General features: G+C 56.3%; 1 protein-coding gene across 1 annotated transcript; it reads right to left on the reverse strand.

Annotated features, from left to right (window-relative positions):
• Window positions 1-19,340: 19,340 nt before the first annotated feature.
• On the reverse strand, window positions 19,341-24,724 carry ISOC2 (isochorismatase domain containing 2). The gene is made up of 6 exons (XM_075016296.1): window positions 24,695-24,724; window positions 24,067-24,206; window positions 23,150-23,362; window positions 22,864-22,934; window positions 22,570-22,687; window positions 19,341-22,321 (listed from the first exon to the last, which is right to left on the reverse strand). Exons 2-6 carry the CDS (start codon window positions 24,196-24,198, stop codon window positions 22,241-22,243), a joined length of 615 nt encoding a protein of 204 aa, XP_074872397.1. The 5' UTR covers window positions 24,199-24,206; window positions 24,695-24,724; the 3' UTR covers window positions 19,341-22,240.
• Between the last annotated feature and the right edge of the window lie 621 nt (window positions 24,725-25,345).

Here is a 25,345-nt window from a genome sequence, read left to right on the forward strand (position 1 = left end):
CGTGGCAGAGGATGGGGGTACGGAGGACCTTGTGAGAGAGGCCCGGAGAGGGGGAATGGAGGGGCCCAGAAGGTGGCAGAGGGCCACAGAAGGTCCCTTGCCACAGTGTGGAGGTGTGGGAGGGAGGTCGCAATGGCTGGGCCCCGTTGGCTGGTTCCTTCTTGAGGCTATAAAAAACGGATCAATCAGTACAAAAGGATCCGAGAGAGAAATCTGCAGAGAGAGAGAGAGCGAGAGAGAGGGGCGCGGGGAGTCAGTAGGTGTCAACCCAGGACCCTGACTAGCACATCATCCCCAAATCCGGCGAGGGCCTGCTTTCCCCAGAGCCCGGGCCCCCAGAGTCGGGAGCTTTGGCAGGTCTCTGCCCCCCTCCCTCCCCACACCCCCTGAGCCAAAAGAGAGATGATCTTGTGACTGGCACAGCACTGCCCAGCCACAGAGTCACACAGATCAGGAACCATTGGGCTGGGTGCTGCCTGGACACAGTCCCTGAGATCGAGTCCATCCCTGGGTGCAGTGCATCCCACTGCTGCCACCAGCTGTAATGGGGCTCAGGAGTCCTACGCACTGCAGCCCAACCACAGGCAAGAGTGACTCTCACTCAGCAGGTAGGACAGGAAGTTTATTAGTCGACAGAGACACGGCGCAGTGCAGAGCTATCAGTACAGCAGGCAGAGACAGTCACTCCAATCCATCCTGGGGAGAGGAGGCTGGCGGGGTATTACCATCTGGGGTCTAGCCTCCCCTCAGCACTGGCTAGCTGCATTCCCCTTTTTTCCACCCCCAGCTTCCAACTGCCTCTCCCAAATTCAAACCCTGCTGGGCTCCTCCAGGCTCTTTGTTCAGGAAGAGAGGTGTTACCAGCCAGCTTAGGTTACAGACAGCAGGGGGGTCCTCCTTAGTTACTCCGCGGGCCAGACACATCCACCACTACATCTCAGACCAGGGCCCCATTGGGCCGGGCGCTCCCCAGACACAGAGTCACTGAGATCAGGGTCCTGCCCAGACCCAGAGTCACCAAGATCAGGGACTGTTCGGCCAAAAGCTGCCTAGACACAGAGTCACCAAGATAACAGCTGTGTTGCACCCCAGCACTGCAAGATCACTGCATCCTCTCTGCCATACCACGGCCCCTGGAATCCCCAGATCTGAGACACCCCTGCATCCTGGTGTCCAGTTCTTTGCTGATTATAGATTATTGTTGATTTCCAACCTATACCTAATGTGAAGAGCTGGCGGGGAGGGCTGTAGGGGGCTCTTCCCAGGACTGCGCACAACACAATCACTGCAGCAGAGGTCAGCATCCGACTGGGATTGGAAGGTGACCCAGTGAGGGGAAAGCAGAACTTCAGGCATTTTGGGTGCAGCATTTGCAAAGCCACATAAAAAATGGGGCAGAGAGGAGGGCGAAGTGACGTGTTATGGACCAGCTTCTGCTGGGGAGAGAGACCAGCTGTGCAGCCCCAGAGAGCTGGGAAAGGCTTTTCAAGTGTCCCAGCTACAAGCAAGGCAGAGCCAGCCAGTGGGGTGGGGGTGGGGGGGTGAGCACGCATGCAAAATGAGCTGGATAGACCAGAGAAGTGCTCTGGAGTAAATAGGATGAAACTCCAGGAGGACGCGTGCAAAGCACTCACGAGATAGGAAGCGACTCCCTAGGTAGGAGTGCTGCAGGAAGGGCGCTGGGGGGTCACAGTGCATCACAAGCTGAATATGAGTCAACAATGCAACACCTGCAAAAAAAAAAAAGCAAACATCATCCTGGGCTGTATCAGCTGGAGTGTTGTGAGCAAGTCAGGAGAAGTCCTCTAAGCTGGTCAGGCCTCCACTGGAGGCTTGTGTCAAGTTCTGGGTGCCCCATTTCAGGAAAAATGTGGACAAATTGGAGAAAGTCCAGAGAAGAGCAACAGAATGACGAAAGATCTAGAGAACATGACCCGTGAGAGAAGAGGGGTCGCAGCTGGGGTTGGTTCCGCTTAGAGCAAGGGGGTGAACTGGACAAGCTCCTGAGGTCTCTTCCAACCCTAAGCTGTGATTCTACATGATTTTAAGATGAAAAACACTGTGTTTAGTCTGGAGAAAAGAATGAGAAGAGACAGGGAACCAGTTTTCAATTACGTGAAAGGTTGTTACTAGGTGGAAAAAGGTAAATTATTCTCCTTATTGGGCTTCAAATGCAAGGTGGTGTAGGGTGCACAGGAGGAAAAATTTCTCATTGGGGTAATTACGCACTGCAATACATTACCTAAGGGAGACCTCCGACTCTCCATCATTGTAGGTTTTTAAGAGTAGGTCAGACACACATCTGTCAGGACTAGTTACCTACCAGCTCTGTGTTTTTGGGGATCCAGAGCGTGACCAGCTGTGAGGCCTGTGCTGTTGGGGAGCCAGGGAGTGATACTCATGGAAAACAAATTCCCTTCCCCTGAACATTTGCTTGAAGCAAAGACAAAGCACTGAAATTGGCAGGGATGGACACACCTAAATCCCACCAGCAAGGTTGACTGGATTAAGCAACAGGAAGACATCTCTATTAGCATACTGAATGGAGACCAGCATGTCCAAAGCAGGAACCGCACTGAACTCTGGGATACTGGAAGACTAGAGGCACTGCCTGAGGGGGAATCTCTGCTCCAGGTGCTCATGAACCCAGCCCAGATTAGTCATTATCCGACCAATTCTAGTAATGGAGCCTATTGATACCCAAAGTACTGAAACTGCCTCCTTGCACTGTGAGCTCCTTCAAGGAACATCACCCACAGCCAGGCATAATCTGTCTATTGTCTCGCCTCGGTTTGCACTTACATATGTATTCACTCCCCAGAAACAAATAGCTTTCCTTGCTACACTGGTTGCTTCTCTCTTTTTCTTCCTCTCTGGCTCACTCTTCCTCAGGGGGGTTGTTTTGGCTTCCCCATTCACTCTGCCCCAACGCTTCTTGTACCTAAGCTAAGAGATCCCTGTGGTGCCCAGAAGTCCTGTGGGGTTTGCCCATCGAGTGGGTTATTAGTCGAACAGGCAGAACAACTCGATTGGGAGAGAATTCGCAGAAGGGAGAAGTAAAGCTCCTTAGGAACACTAGTCTCACAAGCAGCACACCGGTAGAAATGTTCGCCTCTCCCCCCCGTAACCCGAAATAAATGAGCGTACCCCAGAGTAACAGGCGAGTCTGGTAACAGGATGGTCTAGATAATACCTAACCCTGCTGTGAGCACGAGGGCAGGACAAGATGACCTCTCCAGGTCCTTGCCAGTTGTGATGGAGCTCAGGGGTCCCCAAGCTCTGCACCCCGTCCGCAGGCAGGCGTGACTCTCACTCAGCAGGTAGAATGGGAAGTTTATTCGTTGACAGAGGCCCAGCTCAGCACAGAGGTGTCAGTGCAGCAGTCAGAGACAGTCATTCCAACCCACCCTGGGGAGAGGAGCCCAAGGGGTGCCCCAGCTGGGGTGTAGCTTCCCCCCTCGCCAGGCTGCCTGCCTTCCATCTCCCTCTCCCCACAGCTGCTAACTGCCGCCTCCAATTCAAACCCAGTTCTGCTCCTCCCTGCTCTTTGTTCAGGTCAGAGGTGTTACCTGCCAGCCGAAGTCACAGCCCCAGGGGGTCATCCTTACCCCTGTGAGCTGCTCTGCCTGTCACACACACATATCCAGCCTGACTCTCTCACATGCACCCCCAACTCCATCACACCAGTCCTTTGATTCTATATCTTAACAGACTTTCCAAGGGGAAAATCCGACACTCGTCCTTTGACGGTATCATGCGGGTCTCCTCCGAGGCCCAGGACTGGGGGGTGTTCTTTGGAGAGGTCACTTTGGGACAAGCGCGGAACCACCCTCAGAAGGAATCTCCCCCCAGGACATCTCCACCTTCCTCCACCAGCTATGCAGCGTCAACAACTGGTCTCATTTCACCAGCCCTGCTCACAGGGCCACCGGCCTCAGAGATTTACAGGATGATGGACAAGCCTAGGAAAGCCACCCCGGATGTGTTGCCAAAAGAAGTTGGTTCATCCCCAGACCTTACAGTTTTATGTTCAATAGCAAACACTTGGTCCAAACCATGGAGACGAGGTTGGCTCCCCATCTGCAGGGTCACCTCCCAGATGCATTTATGAAAATGTTGAACCTCTCTCGGTCAGTACCCTCGAGAACTGACCGATGCCGGACAAGAGAATTTGCTGGATCATGGGAGGTCCATATTGTCTAGCGCATTACCAACAGTCCCACTGCTTACCTGGCTCTTAAAGACATTTTGGGGTAAATTATATCTAAACAACACCACAGGACAGGACTCGTGTCTGTGAACAAACTTTATGGGACACAGGAAACTTCCCATGACAAATGGACATCCAGCTAACTAAACTGATGCTGGATTATGGATGTTGCTGGATGAGAGAGTTCTGGATTAGAGAAGCTCAACCTGTACCCGACAACACTGAAGACATTTTCCTCCCATGGGAAGACAGCCCAACCTCCCTCACTGATTTCCACCACAACTTCAACAACCATGGCAAGAACACTTCCACGTTGGCGTCAACTTCCTGGGCACCTAGATCAGCTTCAGCCACAGACCCCTTCAGACAAGCATACATGGGAAACCCATGGATCATACCAGTGACTGTCACAGATCCAGTCACCCCCCCACACCCAAATGCACCAACAAATCTGTTATCTACCGCCAGGCATTTAGTGCATGATGTCCTCAATGCGCTTGAAACCGCTGGCACCCCAAAAGGTCACCCTGCCGGAGAAGTTGATTGTGTTGTGGGATGGTTCAGACAAATACCCCGCGAGCACTTGCTTCAATACAGAAATAAAACCACTCACCACAAGTTAAGAACATAACGGTCAGAATAAAGGTCCACCTAGCCCAGCATCCAGTCTTCCCACAGTGGACAAAGCCGTGGAGCAAACAGAGGCTGGGACATTTATTCCTGCCCATCATGGCTAACAGCCACTGATGGAACTACCCTCCACGGCTAACAGCCACTGATGGAACTACCCTCCACGGTCTTTTCTGAACATTGTTATATTACTGGACTAAACAACATCCTCTGGCTAGGAGTTCCACAGCTCAACTGCACACAAGGTGAAGAAATACTTCCTTTTGGGTGTTCTAAATCTGCTGCCTGTTAAGCTAACACCCCACAACCCACACTCCAAGGAACTCTTTCCAGAACTCTCTCTTTTGGCCTTCACACTGTAACCGCCCACAGGTGGACTCAGACCTGGGACCTCTGGAGCTTCACGCAGGAGTCTCTACAGTTTGAGCTGAAAAACAGCTGCCTTGCCGCTAAGGCTGTGGAGGAGGCTCGTTCTTCCTCTGTGAAGTGGTCTAGGTGCCACTCCATGGGACAGTGACCCACACCCAAGAGGTGTGCAGGTGACACAACAACCTCCCAAGTTCACCATCAGAAGCAAGATACCCCCCAGGCCAGGACACGCCAATTCAAAGCAGACAGCCAGAAACACCACAACCCCCTCATGTGATGGGGTTCTGGGGTCCCCAAGCTCTGCACCCTGTCTGCAGGCAGGAGAGTCTCTCACTCAGCAGGAAAACAGCGGGTTTATTAGCCGACAGGACACAGCATCATACAGAGGAGTCAGTACAGCAGGCAGAGACAGCCAGTCCAATCCATGTTGAGGAGAGGAGGCCCCGAGGGGCCCCCAGAGCCGGGGCCTTGCCCCCTCCTTTGTCTCTCTCTCCCTCAGCCCAGACTAACTGCTTCCAACTCCCAGTTCCAATTTAAACCCCTCAGGCTCCACCTCCTCCTTTGTCTGCAGTACAAAGGTGTTACCTGGTTGTCAGGGTTACCCTCAGCAGGAGCCCCACACCCTCTGTGAGTCACTCACATACACAGGTATCCCCTACTCCATCACATCTCTCCCCCCTTCCAGACCGAACTGAGTGGGGTCACTCAACTGGTGACCTGGGGAAGTTCGGGGCTCTCCCCTTGTGACAGGGCATCGGCTGTACCCTCTGTTCTCCCCTCGATGTGCACCACCTCCACGTCATAGTCCTATTGGGGGAGGCTCCAAGTCAGGAGCTTGGTTTTGGCCCTTTTCATGTGATGCAGCCGGGCAAGTCCCTTTAGTTCCCTTGGGTTGGTTGGTCTCGCTGCTTTGGCCCCGGTCCGTTAGCCACATTCTCAAGTCGGGCGGGCAGAGCCCATACAGATGCTGCAGCACCAACAGATCAAACAGGTCTTTTGTGGTCTGGGTCCTGCCCCATCTGACTACCAGCCCACACAGCTGCTTCAGCAAATGTCTGGAATTCAGTTACAGTCCAGTGACGGAAGGTACAAATGCTTCCATCCTTGGCATTTAGCCAGACCACCACAATGGCTGTGTGCCTTAGTTTCCCCTTCCATGCCACACAATAGGTTTGGAATGTTCCTTCTCATGTCAGAGGTTGCAAGACTAGTTACAGGGAACAATGGTGACATTTCAGAGTTACAGACTCCTTTAACATACAATTCATGCTTCTACATCAATGTCATCATGTCACATGGCTCTTTTCAAACATTCAGTGCATGGTACAATTCTACAGCTTTTGGTAGCAGCACCCCTTGGTTACAGCAGTCAGCGTGAGTAACAGAACAAACCCATTGCAACTGTACATTTACGTTGCTCTTTGGTAGACCACAACTTTTGTGTAACCTCCTTGAGAATCTGGTATTTTGGGGATAAATGGCTGAGGCCTTTCTTAGCACCGTCAAGTTCTAATCTTCTCCCTTGCCCACTGGCGTGGAAATCTGATCTCTCTGGGTGTGCCCTCCCTTCTAACAAGAGCTGGGCCATTGATGATCTCAGGGAGACGGGCCCCCTTCCAGCCAGTCTGGAAATTTGCAAACCAAACTGCTTTCTGAGAGTTGTTTTGTGAGTCCCAGACGCAGAATCCACATGAAGGAATCCCTGTTTATCCCTTACTGGCCCACCAGGCCCACAGCTTCTTTGTCCTTTTACCTCCAACTTCTGCCTCCCCGTGGAATTAGAATTGGAGTCCAGTGTGAGAATATAAGTGTTTCTAGCATTTGGAGATGGGGAATTGCTGAACCTCTCCCGCATCCTACAGAGATTGGCTGTGCAGCTGTTTTACTTGGTTCTCACAGGGCTGCTCACATTCCCTGATAGTTTTTACTTTACTTGCACCAGCTTCCAATTCCTGAGAAACTTTTACACTGCCTGCTTTGGACCCTTCCAGAGCACAGCCAGTGGTTTCACACTCAGGCAGGTCCTGGCCATCAGGGGCTGAAACAAACTTCTCCCCAGGCAAAGGGCTGCTCTGGCTCTTACAGACAAGCACCTTTCCTGTTCACTCTTCTCCACCTTATTCCCATTTTCTGCAGTCCCCACAGACGGGTTAGGAAAAGTTTTAGGGAAATTTTTTTCCTCAAGAGCTCCCCCAAACAACAACTCACCCCTGTCTGGCTCCACAGCGGCACTGCTCCCTTGAGCCACAACCAGCTCCTGGGTTTCACCTACACCCAGGATCACTTCTGGCCCATTAGGCAGATTTCCATGTAATCCCCCTCCAGGCAGACAGCCAGTACCACCGGACAGAAGGTTAGGATCCCTTTCCTCCCTTCTGCTACCAGCTCCTTTATCTTCATCAGTCAGCGTAACTCCATTGCCTGTCTGTTCTTGTGTCCTGGCAAGAGGATGACTCTGGTAGGACAGAGTCCTCTCACCCCCTCCCAATAACACCTCAGCATCAGGCAAAGAACAAGTACCAGAATCATCTGGTCTCGGATTCCCTGATGATACTAACTGGATCAGACCGAGTTAAAGCATCATCCCCCCTGAGAGACACAGAGGCAGGCCCACTTCCCATCTGGGCTTCAGCTGCCCTCAGATCCAGCTCTGGGATCTTGGCTCCATCTTGAGCCCCCATAGGCTCAGGCAAAGGCTTCACTTCCCCAGAAGCAGAAGCACTTTTCTTGCACCAAGGACCAGTGTCCTTAGCAGGAATACCACTGCCCATCCCAGAGCCATTCCCTCTGCTCCAGCCCCCATGGCTGGATTCAGAGACACACCTGGAATGCTTTTTCCTGGTGGTTCCTTCTCCAGCCACCCCAGGCTGGGGAATCTTCCTCAGACAATGGGCTAGTTTCCTCATTGGCACCTTTTCCAAATGCAGGCTCTGCTCTCTCCCCAGGCTGCTGCTGCTGCTGTTCAACACAGACAGACAATGGGAGACACCCTCCTTTGTCCCAGCCTCCGGGCTGGTCTCCACACACACACCGAAGGTGGAGCAGCTTCTCTCACAGACAACTTGCCATTCCCAGTGGATCAGCTGCTTTTCTGCACAGACACACAGGCACCTTCCTCGGCCCAGGCCTGGAAAACTCTTCGCAGGCCTGTCTTGGCCACTAGTAGATGATGAGTTGGAATCGCTCCTTCCCTCCTTGAGCTGTGGCAGGCCACTCGGTTCAGAACTCCATGCAGTCCAGGGTCCCCTGCCCCGATCCGGGCTCACCTCTGCAGGATTCTCCTTATCCCTCAGCTCTGCCACTGCACATCCACGCTGCCTTGTCCAGCTTCTTTAATCTCGATTCAGTTTCCAGGTGCTGCCACTTCACAGCGGAGTTGCTCAGCGTGGTTGCAGGATCTCAGGCTGATGCCCTCTGCACCCCACGATTCCTGGAAGAATCCCTTCAGGCTACGTCTACACGTGCACCCAACTTCGAAATAGCTTATTTCGATGTTGCGACATCGAAATAGGCTATTTCGATGAATAACGTCTACACGTCCTCCAGGGCTGGCAACGTCCCGTTGCTCAGCCCAACATCGAAATAGGCACAGCGAGGGAACGTCTACACGCCAAAGTAGCACACATCGAAATAAGGGAGCCAGGCACAGCTGCAGACAGGGTCACGGGGCGGACTCAACAGCAAGTTGCTCCCTTAAAGGGCCCCTCTCAGACACACTTTCATTAAACAGTGCAAGATACACAGAGCCAACAACTAGTTGCAGACCCTGTATATGCAGCACGGACCCCCAGCTGCAGCAGCAGCAGCCAGAAGCCCTGGGCTAAGGGCTGCTGCCCACGGTGACCACAGAGCCCCGCAAGGGCTGGAGAGAGAGTATCTCTCAACCCCCCAGCTGATGGCCGCCATGGAGGACCCCGCTATTTCGATGTTGCGGGACGCGGATCGTCTACACTGTCCCTACTTCGACGTTGAACGTCGAAGTAGGGCGCTATTCCCATCCGCTCATGGGGTTAGCGACTTCGACGTCTCGCCGCCTAACGTCGATTTCAACTTCGAAATAGCGCCCAACACGTGTAGACGTGACGGGCGCTATTTCGAAGTTACTGCCGCTACTTCGAAGTAGCGTGCACGTGTAGACGCAGCCTCAGTGTGCCAGGCTCCTTGTGGGTCACAAGCTGCCCGGGGTTAGGCAGTAGGCCCCTCCGCCCTCTGGGACCGACTCCAACAGACTCCCAGCGGAACCCCTTCTTCAGTGTGACACCCGCTCTCAGGGACCACGACCGCAGTTGCCTGGGTTTGGCTGCAGGCCCCTCCGCCTTGGGGAACTGCACCTCACTGCCCTTCAGCACACCTGGGTCTCGCAGGCCCCACTTTTTCCGGGGCCCCAGTCACTTACTGCTGGATGCTCCATCCTCGGGGTGCAGAACATCCCACTCCTAACACCAGTGTGATGGGGTTCTGGGGTCCCCAAGCTCTGCACCCTGTCCGCAGGCAGGAGAGTCTCTCACTCAGCAGGAAAACAGCGGGTTTATTAGCCGACAGGACACAGCATCATACAGAGGAGTCAGTACAGCAGGCAGAGACAGCCAGTCCAATCCATGTTGAGGAGAGGAGGCCCCGAGGGGCCCCCAGAGCCGGGGCCTTGCCCCCTCCTTTGTCTCTCTCTCCCTCAGCCCAGACTAACTGCTTCCAACTCCCAGTTCCAATTTAAACCCCTCAGGCTCCACCTCCTCCTTTGTCTGCAGTACAAAGGTGTTACCTGGTTGTCAGGGTTACCCTCAGCAGGAGCCCCACACCCTCTGTGAGTCACTCACATACACAGGTATCCCCCACTCCATCACACCTCATAACACACTTCTCAAGATCCAGGGGTCCTACACAGTGTTCCCTGTAAGCTGAACACTCGGGCGGCTGCCCAGGGGAGATTCCAAAGCTGCCAGATGATTAGCAGAGCGCACCCAGCGCAGCTGGGTGTGTCTATGGGTGGTGCACAGCCGCACATGCCTCAGTGCACGCAGCAAAGTCTGTTCCACACACAGATGGAAGCCTGGCCCTATACACACCTGTCACAGCAGCTGGTGTCCAGCCAGCACACCACGGGTGGCAGTCACGTCTGTGTAGGTGAAACCAGGCTATCCAATGCCCTGCACTGCTCTGGCCTGGGCCAGGAATGGACACAGATGAATATCAGTAGCAGACTAGCCTGTCGGAGGACAGCCCAACTTTATTGGGGTGAGGAAGTTGGAGGTGAGTATTCGTATGAATATGCATGGCACCTCCCCAGCCCCGAGGGCCTCGTAGGGGAGAGAACCAGACCGCAGGACTCGTCTGCCATGCCAGGAAAGGGCCAGGATGTCCTTCGGCTCTGCTGCCACCTGCTCCCCGGAAAAGGGGAGGGAATTTATCCCAGGAGTGGCACAAACTAGCAGCATAATACTCTAGGCAGGTGTGCTGCAGCCCTGATGGTCCCAGGATGTTGGAGAGACGCAGTTGGGTGTGGGCAGATCTTTCGCTGAGCCAACATCGGTCACGCATGGCTCTTCTGTGGGTCTGGGTGAGGGGCACTCCAGCATGACAGGTTTGGGAAACGGGCTCACCCCCGCCGCACGGGCAACGTGTTTTTGTCCTAGGACAGCTCAAGTGATCTCGGTTCAACGTTGCTGCTCTCGGCTGGTGTCACAGAATACAGCTGCCCCCCACTAATGTTCCCAACCCCCCGAAACGAAGCATCACTGTCGAGTCCCTTGTGCTAAGGCGTCTGCACCTCAGCCTGACCCGAAAGCCTCTGAGCCAGGCCCTGGGAGGCCCTTGTCTTTCACTAAATGAAATGCTAAGTTTTGAGTCTCTGGGCCACAGTGCCCTCGTCAGCTTCATGGCCTCTGGATACCCTGAGAGCTGAGACTCCCCTTGCCAGCCTCACAGCCCCTGGGCACCCCGAGATCTGAGACTCCCCTTGCCAGCCTCACAGCCCCTGGGAACCCCCAGATCTGAGACTCCTCTCTGTTGTATCACAGCTGCTGGGGACCCCCCCGATGTGAGACAGCACTGCCTCCCATGCCAGGAGTGGGTCTGTTAGAGGATGTGTGTTCCCATGTTTGCACACCTCTAACAGTGCATTGCTGATTGTTAAGCTTGTCTGTGTGTCAGTAAATTTGTAGCCTTCTAAGCCTGCCATCAGCCCCTACCTTATTCATGAGGGGCGGAGAAGCTCAGAGGGTGGGTGAGAGGATTGTAGATGTGTGTTCCAGTGTGGCTGCGTGTGTGTGAGAGAGTGGGTGTGTCTCTGAGGTTGTGTGAGCCTGTGTGTTTGCAGGCATGCCACCGTGTGTTCTGACCTCAGCCTTTGTGTCTGGGTGACAATCGGCGTGTGTTGGAATCTTTGGGTCAGTGAGGGTGTTTCCGGAGCACCGTGCCCACATTGTGCGTAGTTCTTGGTATCCCTGTGTGTGTGGGTTTGTGCGTGTATGTAGTTCCCTGTGTTCCTCTGCGTGTGTAGCTTGTTTGTCCCTCTGTGTGTAATTCATTGCATCCCTATGTGTGTAGTTCACTGTGTCCCTGTGTGTGTGATTCATTATGTCCTCATATGTGTAGCTTATTATGCCCGTGTGTGTGTGTGTGTGTGTGTGTGTGCGTGTGTGCAGTTTGTTATGCCCCCACGTGTGTAGTTTGTTGTGTCCCCATGTGTGTAGTTCTTTGTGTCCAAGCTGTGGTTCATTACGTCCCTCCCCGTGTGTGTGTAGTTCATTGTCCCTATGGGCACAGCTCATTGTGTCCCCGTGTTTCTCTGCCTGGGGGTATCCACCACACCCCATCTCTCTCCTTCATCCTCCCTGTGTGTTTCAGCCTCTGTTTCGCTCCCCTTCCTTCTCCTGCTGCCTGGGGCCCGTGGGCCGGCCCGACCAGTGCAGCCCTGCGGTCGGCCGGAGCCATGGAGCAGCCTCCTGACGCAGCCTGTCACCCGCCTCTGACGTCTTCTTACCTCCGGCAGCCCCGCTGCCGCCGCCACCCTGCCCCCCTGCCCAGGGGGTCTAGTCCCGAGGTGGCTGTGACCAGCTGGGGAGACGCAGGCACCGCGGCTATCCCACAATGCACAACCACCCATTGGCCACTTACCCATAATCCTCTGCTCCCCACAGGGCTGCCCGGGGGGGTCTCTCCTCCCACTGTGGCGCTGCCCACGCGCCTTTGCTACTGGCCAGGCACTGCAGGATCCTTTCTCCCACAATGCACTTGTGTTGGCCAATTACCCACAAGCCATTGCTCCTGAGTCCTGATAGGGCCACTAAGCAAGCAGAAGTCCCAGAATGCTGTCTGATTGGTCAGTTACCCCAATTCCCTGCGCCTGGCAGCCTGGTTATGGGGCAGGTGTTCCCACAACACGGTCTCATTGGTAAATTACCCACAGTCCCCTGCGCCTGGCAGCCTGGTTATGGGCCTAGTGTTCCCACATGGCCCTCAGATTCATCAGTTACCCACAATCCCCTGCCCCTGGCTGTGCGTCTATAGGGCAGGTATTCCCAGGATACCCCTGGTAAAGGTTATTACACACAATCCCCTGCTCCTGGCCTTGTGGCTATAGGGTAAGCATCCCCAGAATGTCCCTGAGGGACCAATTCCCCACAATCCCCAGCTCCGGGCTGGTAAAGGAGCGGGACCAGGCATGGGGTGCCCCCCGCACCCCAGCCTAGCTGCTCTGATAGCCCCTGGCTAACACAGCCCAGCCCAGCAGCGCCCGACTGCTGCACAGCCAGACACCAGACAGGGTCTGGCGCTCGCTGACCCTGCCGCTTCCACACGGGCTGCAAGGCAGCTGGGCGGGGGCTGGTCCTGTGTGTGAGGGACCTGCCCGTCCCGCACCCCAGCGCCCCACATGGCAGGTTTGTATTGATTTCGGAGGTGCCCAGAGCAGGTCCATGTTCAGCCCCCACAACCTGCCTTATAAGAGGGGGGTGTTAAAGTCTCTGGGATGGGAGTGGTGGTGGCTGAGGGCGGGGGTGCAGGCTCATGGGCATGGGGAGTTGGGGGTGCTCAGGGCTGGGGGGCAGGCTCCAGGGAGTGGGTCATGGGGAGGTGTGCTGGGAGGTGAGATCTGGCCCAGACATTGGAGGAGCCGGACCCCCCAGCCCCCCTGTGTTCTCTGCACCCCAACCAGTCCCTGGGGCAGCTCCTCAGGAAGGAGCCAGGTGACGACTGTCAGAGCCGGGGGGAGAACCCAGGAGTCCTGAGCTGGGCCCCTCGCCCCTCCCCCCGAAACTGTTCCTCCTTCATCTGGCAGCTTGCTGGAGCCCAAAGGATCCAGGCAGCCTATACTGTTTCCATGGTGACAGCTCCATGGAAACTGCAGCCCAACCCCCACGTTGTCTACCCCCACCCCCATATCCTTCTTCCCCTTCAGGGAGGTTGGGGGGGGAGGGGACACACCCCAGCCCTGCCAAAGCCCATCTGAAGCAAATGGCCTGGCGGCGGCAGGGCCCATCGTCTCACACGCAGGGGTCAGAGCCAGCTCCAGAGTGCCCCACAGATCTGTGCCTGTCTGTCCATTCCCCATCCCCACATCCCTGTCTGGCCACCCCCCCGACCGTGTCTGTCCATCCTCTGTCCCCATGCGCCTGTTTGTCCATCCTTCATCTCCACACACCCGTCTGTCCGTCTCCCATTCCCCCACCTCTGCTCGTCCCCACACCTCTGTTTGTCCAGCCGCCATCCCCACATTTGTGATTGTTGGTCACCATACAGCTGTCCAGCCTCTGTCCATCCCCACATTTGTCTGGAGGGGCAGGAAGAGGCAGGGGGCAAACACCAACTGGCAGCAATGGCCGGTCCAGCCCCTGGAAGCAGAATTTAAGGAGGCTGCCAGCGTCAGTGCCCAACACGTGCACACGCACACAGCCTAGTGCTCGCACGCCCCGACTCGCATAGGCATGTTCAGCCATTCACGCACACCCCTGTGCATTCCACAACAGGCCCCCGTGTCTCCGGCCCTCACTAATAGATTACTTGTGCCTCCATGCACGTGCCACCAGTCACTTGCTCTCACAGACCCCCAGGCACATGCTTGTGTGCACACTTAGCCATGCACACCTGTGCATAATCATTTGCACACCTGTGCACAACCATTTGCACTCACATGCTCAGCCACGACCAGTCACTGACACATGAATACCACCACCCAGCCGTGCGCAATCATTGACAAACGTACAGACTCTCAGCTGTGCACAATCATTCACATACAGACACCCCCTGTGCACGACTGACTCACCAACACACACAGACTCTCAGCCACGCACAGTCACGTATCCAGGGACAGACATTCCACCCTGGAGAATCACCAACGGATGCACACCCAGATTTGCAGTGGTTGACACAAATACTTCACCATACACACTCACGGACAGACGCCACACAGCCTTGTACACCAGTGCCGCTCTCTGATGAGGACTGTGCAACCGATCGTGAGGAGCTCACAGGGGACGCTGGACGAGCGTGTCCCTGCCTTGGACATGAACCTCAGCCCTTACACAGTCAGCCTAAAGTGGGAATTGGTGTCAAGTCACCAAGCCCTATGTCTCTAGAGCACGACAGAGGCTAACAATTCCCTAACGCAGCCCTTCCCTCCTGGAGCCAGAGCTCCTCTCTGTTTAAAAGTCCTCACACAAAGATCCCACATTTGGCTTTGCTCCGGTCGACAGCGCTGTGAGGTGCTATTCCACAGCTCAACAACAGCCAGGTTGCCCACGTTTGGTGTACTAGGCCTTCCCTGCCTCCCCGAACGTGCACCACTCGGTACGCCACAGCCAGGTTGCTGCAAGCAAAAGGACCCACTTGACGGCTCAAGGTATCCTCTGTGTGTGTGTGTAACAACCCTTTTGCAGCGTGTTGCCGTGAAAGTAACTCACCCTAACAATACAGGACTGGTGTTGCCACCCACAACAGGCCCAACGGACCACTAGAAAGCGAACATCCCAGGATCCTTTGCAGTGAAGCCAACTTTAAGGAGCAGCGTGCAGATTTCACCATGGTGGCAATGTAAAGCTGTTCCCCGCAGAGCGTGTGCAAGGGGCGGGTATGACAATGCCCCCCCCCGCCAAGTGGATTAAACATTAAGGTTTCGCAGCCATCGGATGGTTGGTGACTAGGGATCAGACTGGGTCGAAATCAGCCACCAAAGGATGCACCAGAAGAAGGTACCTGATCAAGGCTGGAACGGGGCCGAAGACAGATGCACGAAGCTACGATGTCCCTGAGCTGGGACACAGGCTGGCAGAGAACACCCTTCATCCAGCGCGGTCAGCTCACCTGCCCGAGCTAGTTGGCAATCAATAAAGCCAATCCCAGTGGATTTACCAAACTAATTCCAATTGGAGAGCTCCTCAGATCAGGCGCCCTTGACGCAGGCTAACGCCTAGCTATCAGTGAATTGCTTATTGATTAGCAGCCAAAGCCCGATCATGGATAAGTTGCACCAACAGTCACTGGTACACAACCCACGGGCCCGGGTGAACACACAGCCATCGGTGCTTGGTTCTGGGCACGTACCCGCAGCACCTGGTTCCGTAAGGAGGAATAAACATGGCCAAAGCCCAGAAGATGCGGCAATGAGGTTTTTTTTTTTTTAATGGCTCATCAGCATTGTGTGCTCCAGCCAGGAAAATACCTAAGAAGTCATCTTGAATCAGTTTGACTCAGGATATGTGCGTTTGAGAGGTAGCGTTAGCTGGTGTGTGTGTGAGATGAAATGCCAACAGACCCGGCATCATGTGTTTGCCGGAGTTGGACGCGGAGAATTATGAAGAGAAAAGCTGGATGCAATCAGACACTTGGGATTTGTGTTAAAAATAAGCACAACACACACACGCAATATGGGTCAAACACACTAACACACACACCCCTCACTCCAGCAATGTACTCACAAATTGTCCCACACTCACACATAAAGCGGAAGCAACACATAAAACCCAACACCCACACAAAGCACAGACATTCAGATACTCACACTCACACGTTGACAGAAACTGGCATGAGTACACTGAAACCAGCCATGACACACACACCTGAACAATCACCACAATCGCATGCACAGCAAGTCAGGCATACAAAAATCACCAGCAGCACATCCAACCCCAAACCGTGAGACACAACCAACACAAACCTTCCTATCCACCCACGTATGAACCAAAACAGCCTACACACACACGCACACACACACACAGAGTTAACACAAATCTTCACATACTCCCAACTCACACACACAATCAACAGCAACACACAAAATCAAAAATTGACACACAACTAAACCTTCTATCACACACTTAGCACAAACCTTGATACACTGCCCTCCCATACACACAATTAACACAACCCCTATTCATACACAACCAGCACAAAGACTGACATATAACTGAACTCTCACCCACATACATTCAGCACAAACCTACACGCACCCAACATCAACTTTGACACACCCAAACACACACAGACTCAACCCTTCCCAGTTCACATGCACAAGCAGCACAAATCTTCTCACACACACACACACACACAATCACCACAACTCTTGAGTCTCTCTCTCTCTTATACACACACACACACATACTCAACACAACCCTTGATACCCACCTGCCAATTCGCTCACACACACATTCAGCACAGCCCTGGCCACACACAACTCACACATACACACAGCCAAAGACATGCAGCCCAACTCTTACGTGCACACACACACTCAACACACCTGTGTGCGTGCATGCACACACACACTTACCCAGCAATATGCAGCCCAGCTCTTGCTCACATGCACGCGCACACTCAACACACCAGTGTGCATGCGCGCACACACGCGTATGTGCACGCGTGCACACACACACACACACACACACACACACGAGTTGCAACCTGCAGCAGTATTTAATTGCAATGAAAGTGCCAGAGCGCAACGAATGTTTTTTGCAGGATGCAGCAAACCCAGAGGTGCCAAGACTAGCAACTGACAAGCCCAGAGGTGCCAGGACTGAGCCCTGGCACAAGTTAAGCATTGCTGTCCATCCCCTCCCCATAGCTGTCACCTCCTCTTGCCCTCTCTGCCACAGCTCTTTCCGCACACCCCCCCCCACAATGCGCCCATCCATGATCAGCATCCCTGGCTCCGAGTTAGGGCTACACCATAGCTGGTGCAGGTGGCAAAGGGTGCAGGGGGTGTCCCTTGGCTTGGGGACTTGCGCTTACCTCGATCTGCCGGTAGAAAAAAGCTCCCGTTTACAAAACCCAGCACCTTGACTTCTGCTTGGAAAAAAAAATCACAGCTGCAGATGCAAAAAAGACTATTTAAAAATGGGGTGGGGGTTGAAAGAGCCAGTGCCTGGTGCCCCCTTTTCTAGCCCCAGCTTGGACACAGGCCAGTGCCCCACCCCTCCCGCCCCTCCTTTTTTCCTACAAAAAATATTTCAGCACTTTCCATTAAACCCCCCAAATAATTCTTCGCTGGGGAGGAGAAGCCAGCGGGTGAATTAGACATTCTGCTGGGGCCCAGCCATTGGCTGGCCAGCCTTGGGCTGGGGAGGGGGGGAGAGGGTTTCTATTGGTGGAGGCTGCCCAATGGAGGGATCATTACAGGGCCCCCCACCTCTCTTCTCCCAGCCCCTGGATATCGCCCCCTCCAATCTCCCCTCTGCTCCCCCCACCCTGCGAGGGGAGGGGAAAGGTTTCATTAACAAAAAAGGTGAACTCCCAGCTTTTGGTTGGCTGAGGAGTGGGATGCAGGAGCTCCTGATTGGCCAGAGCAGGGTGTCCATCTCCATCCTTTTGGCAGCATTAGATTGGGAAGGGGGAGCTTGGTTTGGTGGAAAGTGTGGCTGGTTTAGCCTTTAAACGTGGGAGTGGGTGTCTGGGGAGAAGACAGGGGCAGAGAGGGGAAAAGAAAGAAAGAATGAAGTCAGCCAGCCTGACATGACCCTGTAACTTTTTGGGCCTCTCACTACCTCCCATCCCACAAGGTACCTCTGCCATGGGGCTGGTTCCACCTTACAGATGAGCCCTGGGCCCATGATTAACCAAGAAGCCACGTTGCAGTGTTTGGGGAAGGGGCCGGGCTCCCCTAGCACTGGCCACCCGGTGCTGGGGAAAGGCAGGCTGGGCATATGGGGGCTGGAGCTTGGAAGAGTGAGTCAAACTCACTCAGTAGCTATTATGGTGAGATGCACAGACTGGCCGATAAAGGCACAAGCCTCATTGTGATCGCTGTAGGATGCTGTTTGGTGTGACTGGGCACCACACACTTTGATGGGGTTGGGGGAAGCCACGACTAGCAGAAAATAACCATGACCCAGGCGAGTGGATTAAAAACTGGCTAACTGCTTGATCTCCGAATGCAGCTATGACCAGGAATCCCCCAGCGTGGGTCTGATTCCAGTGGGTTCCTCTCAGCCCCCCGCTACTCCACGTTTTTAATCAGTGACCCAGAAGGAGGTAGAGTCATCACCGCCCAGTTGAGTGCAACAGTTAGGGGGAAATAACAAGCCCGGAGGACAGGTCAGAGCCTCTGAGCAGCTGGGACTGTTTGACGCGCTGGGTGCATGTGCACGATGGGTGTTCTTAGACAGCTAAAGGACACGTCCACCTCGGAGCGAAGGACACCAGCCATGCTTATGGGCTGGGGGACTCGCTGTCCTGGCACCGGCGGCACTGAGAAAAATTTGCCGCCTCATTCTGTGGCTGTTCTGGTGAGATGCTGATTGGAAGCCCTTGTGCAAGGCTGAGACCACAGGGCTAGCACGATCCTGGGCTGTGCAAACAGTGACTCCAGATGGCACAGAGAGTCTACTAGGCTGCCCACCTGCGCCCAAGTCTGGGGCCAACGGTTCAAGAAAGAGGCTGGTAAGTTGGAAAGAGGCCTGCAAAGGGCCATATGTGGCCTCAATCCCTGTGACTCTGTGCCTGGATAACACCCAGTCCAATGAGGCCCCAATCTTGGTGACTCTGTGTCTGGGCAGTACCAGCCCAATGGGGCCTTGATCTCAGTGACTCTGTACCTGGTCAGTGCCCATTGATCTTGGTGACCCAGTGTTGGGAAAGGGCCAAGTGAGGACCTCAAGAAACTAACACCACACAACAAGAAAAGAAGAAACTGAGGCACAGAGAAAAGAAGCCATTTATCCAAGGTCACTCCAAGGAAAGGTGGATCTAAAACCCAGGGTCTGGCAAGCCAGCCCCTGAGCTCCACCCGCTGCCCCACACTGCCCGTAGCCCAAGAACCAGACTTCTCAGGCACCCACTAGAGGTGGACACATTTGCTGATTTTGATGATGAAAACCACCTGGGAAATCTAAGAACTTGAAAAAGGATCCCCAGCCGTTCCTCCTCCTACAAGGCTACCAACCAACCGTGGCTACTTGCTCCTGGAGTTGCGCATTTCCCTCCAGTGAGCCCACCAGCTGCATACAGTGCCGGAAGTCGTAGGTTCAAATCCCTCCAGCCTGGGAGATGTGGTAGCCAGAATGGAGAGGGTAGAAAGGGATGTGGGGGAGGCAATCAGTGCTGGGCTGGGAGTTAGTTCAGGAACAGGGAGGGCCCTGGATCTCTGCTCCAGCCAGACCTCTGATCCCCATGGCAGCTGCCCCACACTCCAGCCTGCCCACCCCCCAGTGAGAGCCCTGAGCCTGCACCTCCCCACCCCACTGCTCCACATTCTCTTCTCTCTCCAGACCTGACCCCAGGGCCCTGGGGTTGCTCATGCTGCATTGGCATGTCCGAGAGAGGACATGCTACTGGCTCACCCAGGGAGGAAGCAGCAGCAAGGAGAGGGAGCTTGCTGGGGAGATGTGGGGGGTAATGGGGTGTTGCCAGGCTGGGGAGAACAGCCTCATAGTGCTGGTGGGGAGACTGGAGAGGATCAGGATCAGACTCCCCCTCCATCTGGCAGTCGCCTCCACTGACCTGGGCTTCCCTCCATGCAGCTCAGCAAGCTGCTGTGCCTGCAAGGCCTGGATAACCTTTACAGCCCAGCCCGTGCTGCCTGCACCCCCTCCAGGCCCTGGGACTGCACTGGCATAAACTGGCCAGGGATGCCCATGGTGCCAGTGTGGCATTAAGTCTCTGAGTGCTCAGCGTCACCAGGGCAAGACAGTTGGCTCCCCTCCCCGCCAGCGGGAAGGCACAGCAGGCGGCTTCATCTGCCGCGGACAGCCCGGCTGAGCGCAGGAGAATCCGGTGTGGGTCCAGGTTTGTCTAGACAGGGAGGTTCCGGACCGTTAATCCAGATCAGCTCCAGCTCGGACTTCCAAGGGGAGGCGTCCAACCTCCTTCAGCTCCGGCGCAAACGCGCCCATGCCCCATTCAAGCGCCATGATCTTGCGCTAGCGTCCGGCAGTGGAACCCAGCAAAGCCTGTCCGTGCAGGGAGGATAATGGGTGGAACTCATCTACTTCCACGGAGATGAACGGCCCTGAGCCGTCCCCTCATGCACGACCCATTAATGCCCATCACCCTCTTCCAATGGTTTCATTAAGCCATTTTAAACCCACTTAGGAGAGGCTTAGAATTAATGCCCTGAATTGGACTGAGTTTAATTCACTTTCAAAGGGAAGCGAGAGAGGCAGCCGCAATGTGGTGCCAAGCGAGGGGTCCCTGCATTACCACCCCCGCATCCCGTCCCAGAGGGCCATGTTCCAATGCCAGGCAAGGGGTCCCTGTGTTCCCAGCCCCCGCGCCCCGCTCCAGAGGGGCCCCACCCCCGCGCTGGGCGAAGGGGCTCTGGTGTTGTGCTCTCAGGCCGGGATGCCCGAGGGGGAGGGGGTGTTTGTTGCTGGAATCAGCAAAATGTGGCAATTTGCTCAATTAACCGATGTTCCCGGCGTGGAACATAATCCCGTTGCCATGGAGATGGCAGCGCCACGGTAACCGCCTGGATCTTTGTTCCAGGCCTGCCCCTGTCGGAGGCTGGTGCTAAGAGCAGCATGGGGAGGAGGTGGGGGGGGTGCTGCTCATGGCTGGCCCCCCAACCAGCTCCTGAGGAGTGGAGCATATGGGGGTCAGAGAGAGTGGAACTGAGGGGGGCGGGATGGTGGGATGGGAACAAGCCGGGCACGGGGCTGGCTGGGCACGTTGTGGGGCACAGACTGGGAACGAGAGCAGGCAAGGAGTGGGGAGCCACAACCTGCAGGAGGGGTGAGGATTCAAGGGTTGAGTAATGGTGGAGAGACGGGCAGGGAAATGCACAGCTGCCCTCTGGAGCAGCACTGCACACGCATGTGCACACACGCACCACCAGGAGCAGCACTACACACACACAGAGCCGTGCACACACGCAAATCCACACAAGCAACACTACAGACAGCCCTGCACACACACACACACACACACACACAGGCACCAGCAGGGGCAGAGCAGCACTGTACATGGGCGTGCACACACGTGCACAATCAGGGGGCAGCCCCACATACACACGTGCACAACTGGGGGAGCAGCCCTGCACACAGGTGCGCATTTGTATGTGCACCATCGGGACAGTCCCATGCACAACACATGCACAACCGGGGAGCATGGCACACAGGTGTGCACCATCTGGGGCATCCCCATGCACATGCATGTACAAGTGCACTACTGTGCACAACCGGGGAGCACTGCACACAGGTGTGCACCATCTTGGGCAGCCCCCTGCACATGCACATACAAGTGCACTACTGTGCACAACCAGGGAGCACGGCACACAGGCGTGCACCATCTGGAGCAGCCCCATGCATATGCATGTACAAGTGCACTACCATGCACAACCAGGGAGCATGGCACACAGGCGTGCACCAGCAGGGCAGCACTGCATATGACAGACAAACAGGCGCCCAGCACTCGCTCCCCCCAGCGGAGGGCAGTACTGCGCAGGTGCGTACACACACGTGCACACGCACACGCACACGCACGCAGCACTGCAAACGCCCACACACACACACGGAGCCAGCTGATCACTGGACCGGAGGGTTTATTCCTGCCCTGCCTTGCCCCCAGCTGCAGGGGGGGGCAGGGTGGCAGGGGGTGGCCGCAAAGTTAGCTGAAGCCAGGGTTCTGCTCCAGGAAGAGTGGAAGGAGGCCGCTGTCCGGGGCTGGGTCCTTAATGAGCTTTTGAATCTGGAAGGGTAGAACAGAGCGTGAGCTGCCGGACAGTCCCTCCCAGGGGCCACCGGCCCTAACCCAGCTGCTGGGCAGGGACTGGCTGGCTCGGGGGCAGGGAATGAGGCTTTTCACCCCTAGAGGGCACTGGCCTGTTGGAAGTGGGGAAGCCGTGCCTGTTGGTGGCAGGGGTCAGTGGGGAGGGCTACCTGTGGGAAGGGGAGCTCAGCGGGGGAGGGCACCTGTGAGAAGTAGGGGGAGGGTACCTGTCGGAAGCGGGGGTCAGCAGCATCTCTGACCAGCTGCAGGATCAGCCCCTCGCTGGTGGTGATGAAGGCTCCGCTCTGCCGCAGGCGGGACAGGGCTGCCAGCCGGTCCACTTGGCTGCAGGGGAGAAAGAGACGTCAGAGTGTCTGTGGGATGGGGGAGTGAGATCCCCCCCCAGTGTCCCACCCCCCCTTCCTTTGTGGGTCAGCTCCCCACAGTCCCTCTGCTGGGAGACCCTCCCAGCCCCCCAGGTCCTCTCCCAGCCAGGGTCTCCCCTCCATCCCCAGCCTGACCTTCGAGAGGAGCAGGCGTCAGCCACAACGTGCACGTCCAGCCCCCGCTCTAGGGCGTCCAGCGCTGTGCTCTGGGGAGAAGGAGATGGTCAGAGCCTCGACTTTGACTCCCACCCCCATCACAGCCATGGCCCAGCTGGCTTGGACCCCCCTGTCCCATTACCCCCCATCCTCCCCCACTCAGCACTGACCCAGACTCCTGGGTCCTGTCCCTAGAGGGCAGTTCCTTTCCACCAAGGCACTGACCCAGACTCCTGGGTCCTCTCCCAACCCTGCCCCTGGGTACCATGATGCACGCCTGGGTCTCGATGCCACACAGGAGCACTGAGCGCAGGTGGGGCATTGCCCCCAACTCCTGCTCCACTTCTGGGACCAGCATGCTGAAGCAGGTCTTGGAGAACTTCTTCAGGCCTTCAGCCCCCAGCTCTGGCACTGTGGGACCCAGCCCCTGCGGGTACTGCTCCGTCACCACCACCGGGATGTCCAGGAGCCGTGCCACCTGGGGAGCAGGGGTAGTGTTTAGATCTGGGGACCGGGAGCCAGGACTCCTGGGTTCCCTCCACATCTCAGGGAGGGGAGTGGGGAATAGTGGTTAGAGCAGCAAACTGGGCACCTGTGCCAACACGCCCCCACTCTCAGCAGCCCCAGCCCTTGGGGGGGGCAGGTCCCAATGAGGCCTAGCCCCTCCCAGAGAGACAGGATACAATCCCACCACAGGGGATGCCCATCAGTCCTCACCACAGTCATAAAGAACAGGAGCCAACAATCAACCATCCTCCGGGGTAGGCCGCCACCCAGTGGCCAGCGCCTGCAACTGCAGCTTCCCAACAGCCCTAGCCCTTTATGCCGTGTTTTCATCATGACCCCCAAAATTGGACCCCAACTGTTCCCCTGAGCCTCTTGGACTCCACATTTCAAAGGGCTGATTATACAAGAGCCCTTCCCGGTGCTGGGACGAGGCTCCTTTTGGGTGGGGCACAGGGACTGGCTATCTGGGGACACCTCGCCTGAGGCTGAGTGTGACCCTGCTGGGGTGGGATGCGGCAACTGTTTGACAGCTTCATAAAACACTGGGAGAACAGGCCAGCATCCCTCAGCGGTGCACTGGGGCCAGCCCTGACTGCCAGGACACAGCACCTCCCCCTAACTCCTCCCCCCATGCCCAAAACCCAGCGCCCCTCGGGCCGCCGAGGGGCATTTCACCTGCAACATGCGCGCTGCCACTGCCACGATCTGGGGGAAATGGGCTACGTTGGGCCGGAACTTTTCCTGCATGTCGCACAGGAAGAGGATGCTGGTTTTGGGAAACACCTTCCCAAGCCGGGCCAGCGACATCTCTGCCACTGCAGCAAGAACATAATGAGAGGATGGGGCCGCGTGGGAGCCCCACTGCCTGCCCCTCCCCGAGCCAGCCAGTCCCTGCCTGGGGCCGGGTGGGAGCCGGGGCTCCTAGAGGCAACTGGCCCTGCCCCACTCCCGTCCCCCCGAGCCAGCCGGTCTGATCTCTTGAGGTTCAGCCGCGCTCGTGTTCTCGGGCCCCAGCGGGGCACAGGTTGAGCCGCAGCGCACGAGCAATGACCGTAAAAGAACTGTTCGGGGACCGGCCCCCCCGGGGGTCCGGCCCAGCGCAGTGGGGCAGAGCGCGAAGAGATGACCAGGCTGGGGGTCAGGGCAGCCCTGCGCCCCGCTCCTATAGGGTCTCCTGCCCAGCCCATGCACCAGTGCGCGGGTCCCTGGGCAGCTCTGCCCCCGCTCCACGTGCACCACAGAACTGGGGCCACCCTAACCCCTACCCCGCGTCCCCTTTCCCCCCGCACTCTGCCCCACTCACCTCTGTGCTTCCCCAGCACCCTCCACCCCCTCAACAGCCAATCAGCAGCTACCTCTCACACCACCTAATTACCTAAACCTTCCCTCGACCAATCAGTGACGCCCAGGCTGGGCTGGCCAATCCCCTGCCACCTCCCTCCTCCCGGCTCCCAGCCAATGGGAGCGCGCTGCGAACCTTTCTCTCCTCAGGCCAAAGACCACGCCCTCTCTAGACCCTCCATCCAATCAGGAAAAAAGGCCATAACGTTCAGAGAGGCGGGGTTGACAATCCACGCAACCACGCCCCTTTCCTTTCCCATCCAATTAGGGAGAAAAAGGGAGGAGCTGCCGAAGGTTCCAAAGTCGACGCCCCTTCAGGATCCCGCCCAATCAGGACGGGGAAGGATGACGTCGCAGGCGGACTGTGAAGGTGCGAGGGAAGTTTAGGGTTCCCTAGAGCACGTGAGCCCGGGGTCGCCCCATGGGGTTCTCCCGTGTGAGGGCGTCTTCGAGGGGAGATGAGGACTGCTTCCCTTCTCATCTCCCTGCACCCCTTGTTTCAGGGTCCCCCTCAAAGCCGTGCTCCTGGGCTGCTGCCCCAAGCGCCCCTCCATGGCCGGCCAGGTGCTGCATGACCCCCGGGGCAGCAGGGCTGAGACCTCTCTTCCTGAAC

This window comes from Carettochelys insculpta, chromosome 22 (assembly GCF_033958435.1).
Source record: "Carettochelys insculpta isolate YL-2023 chromosome 22, ASM3395843v1, whole genome shotgun sequence".
Classification (NCBI taxonomy): Eukaryota; Metazoa; Chordata; order Testudines; family Carettochelyidae; genus Carettochelys; species Carettochelys insculpta.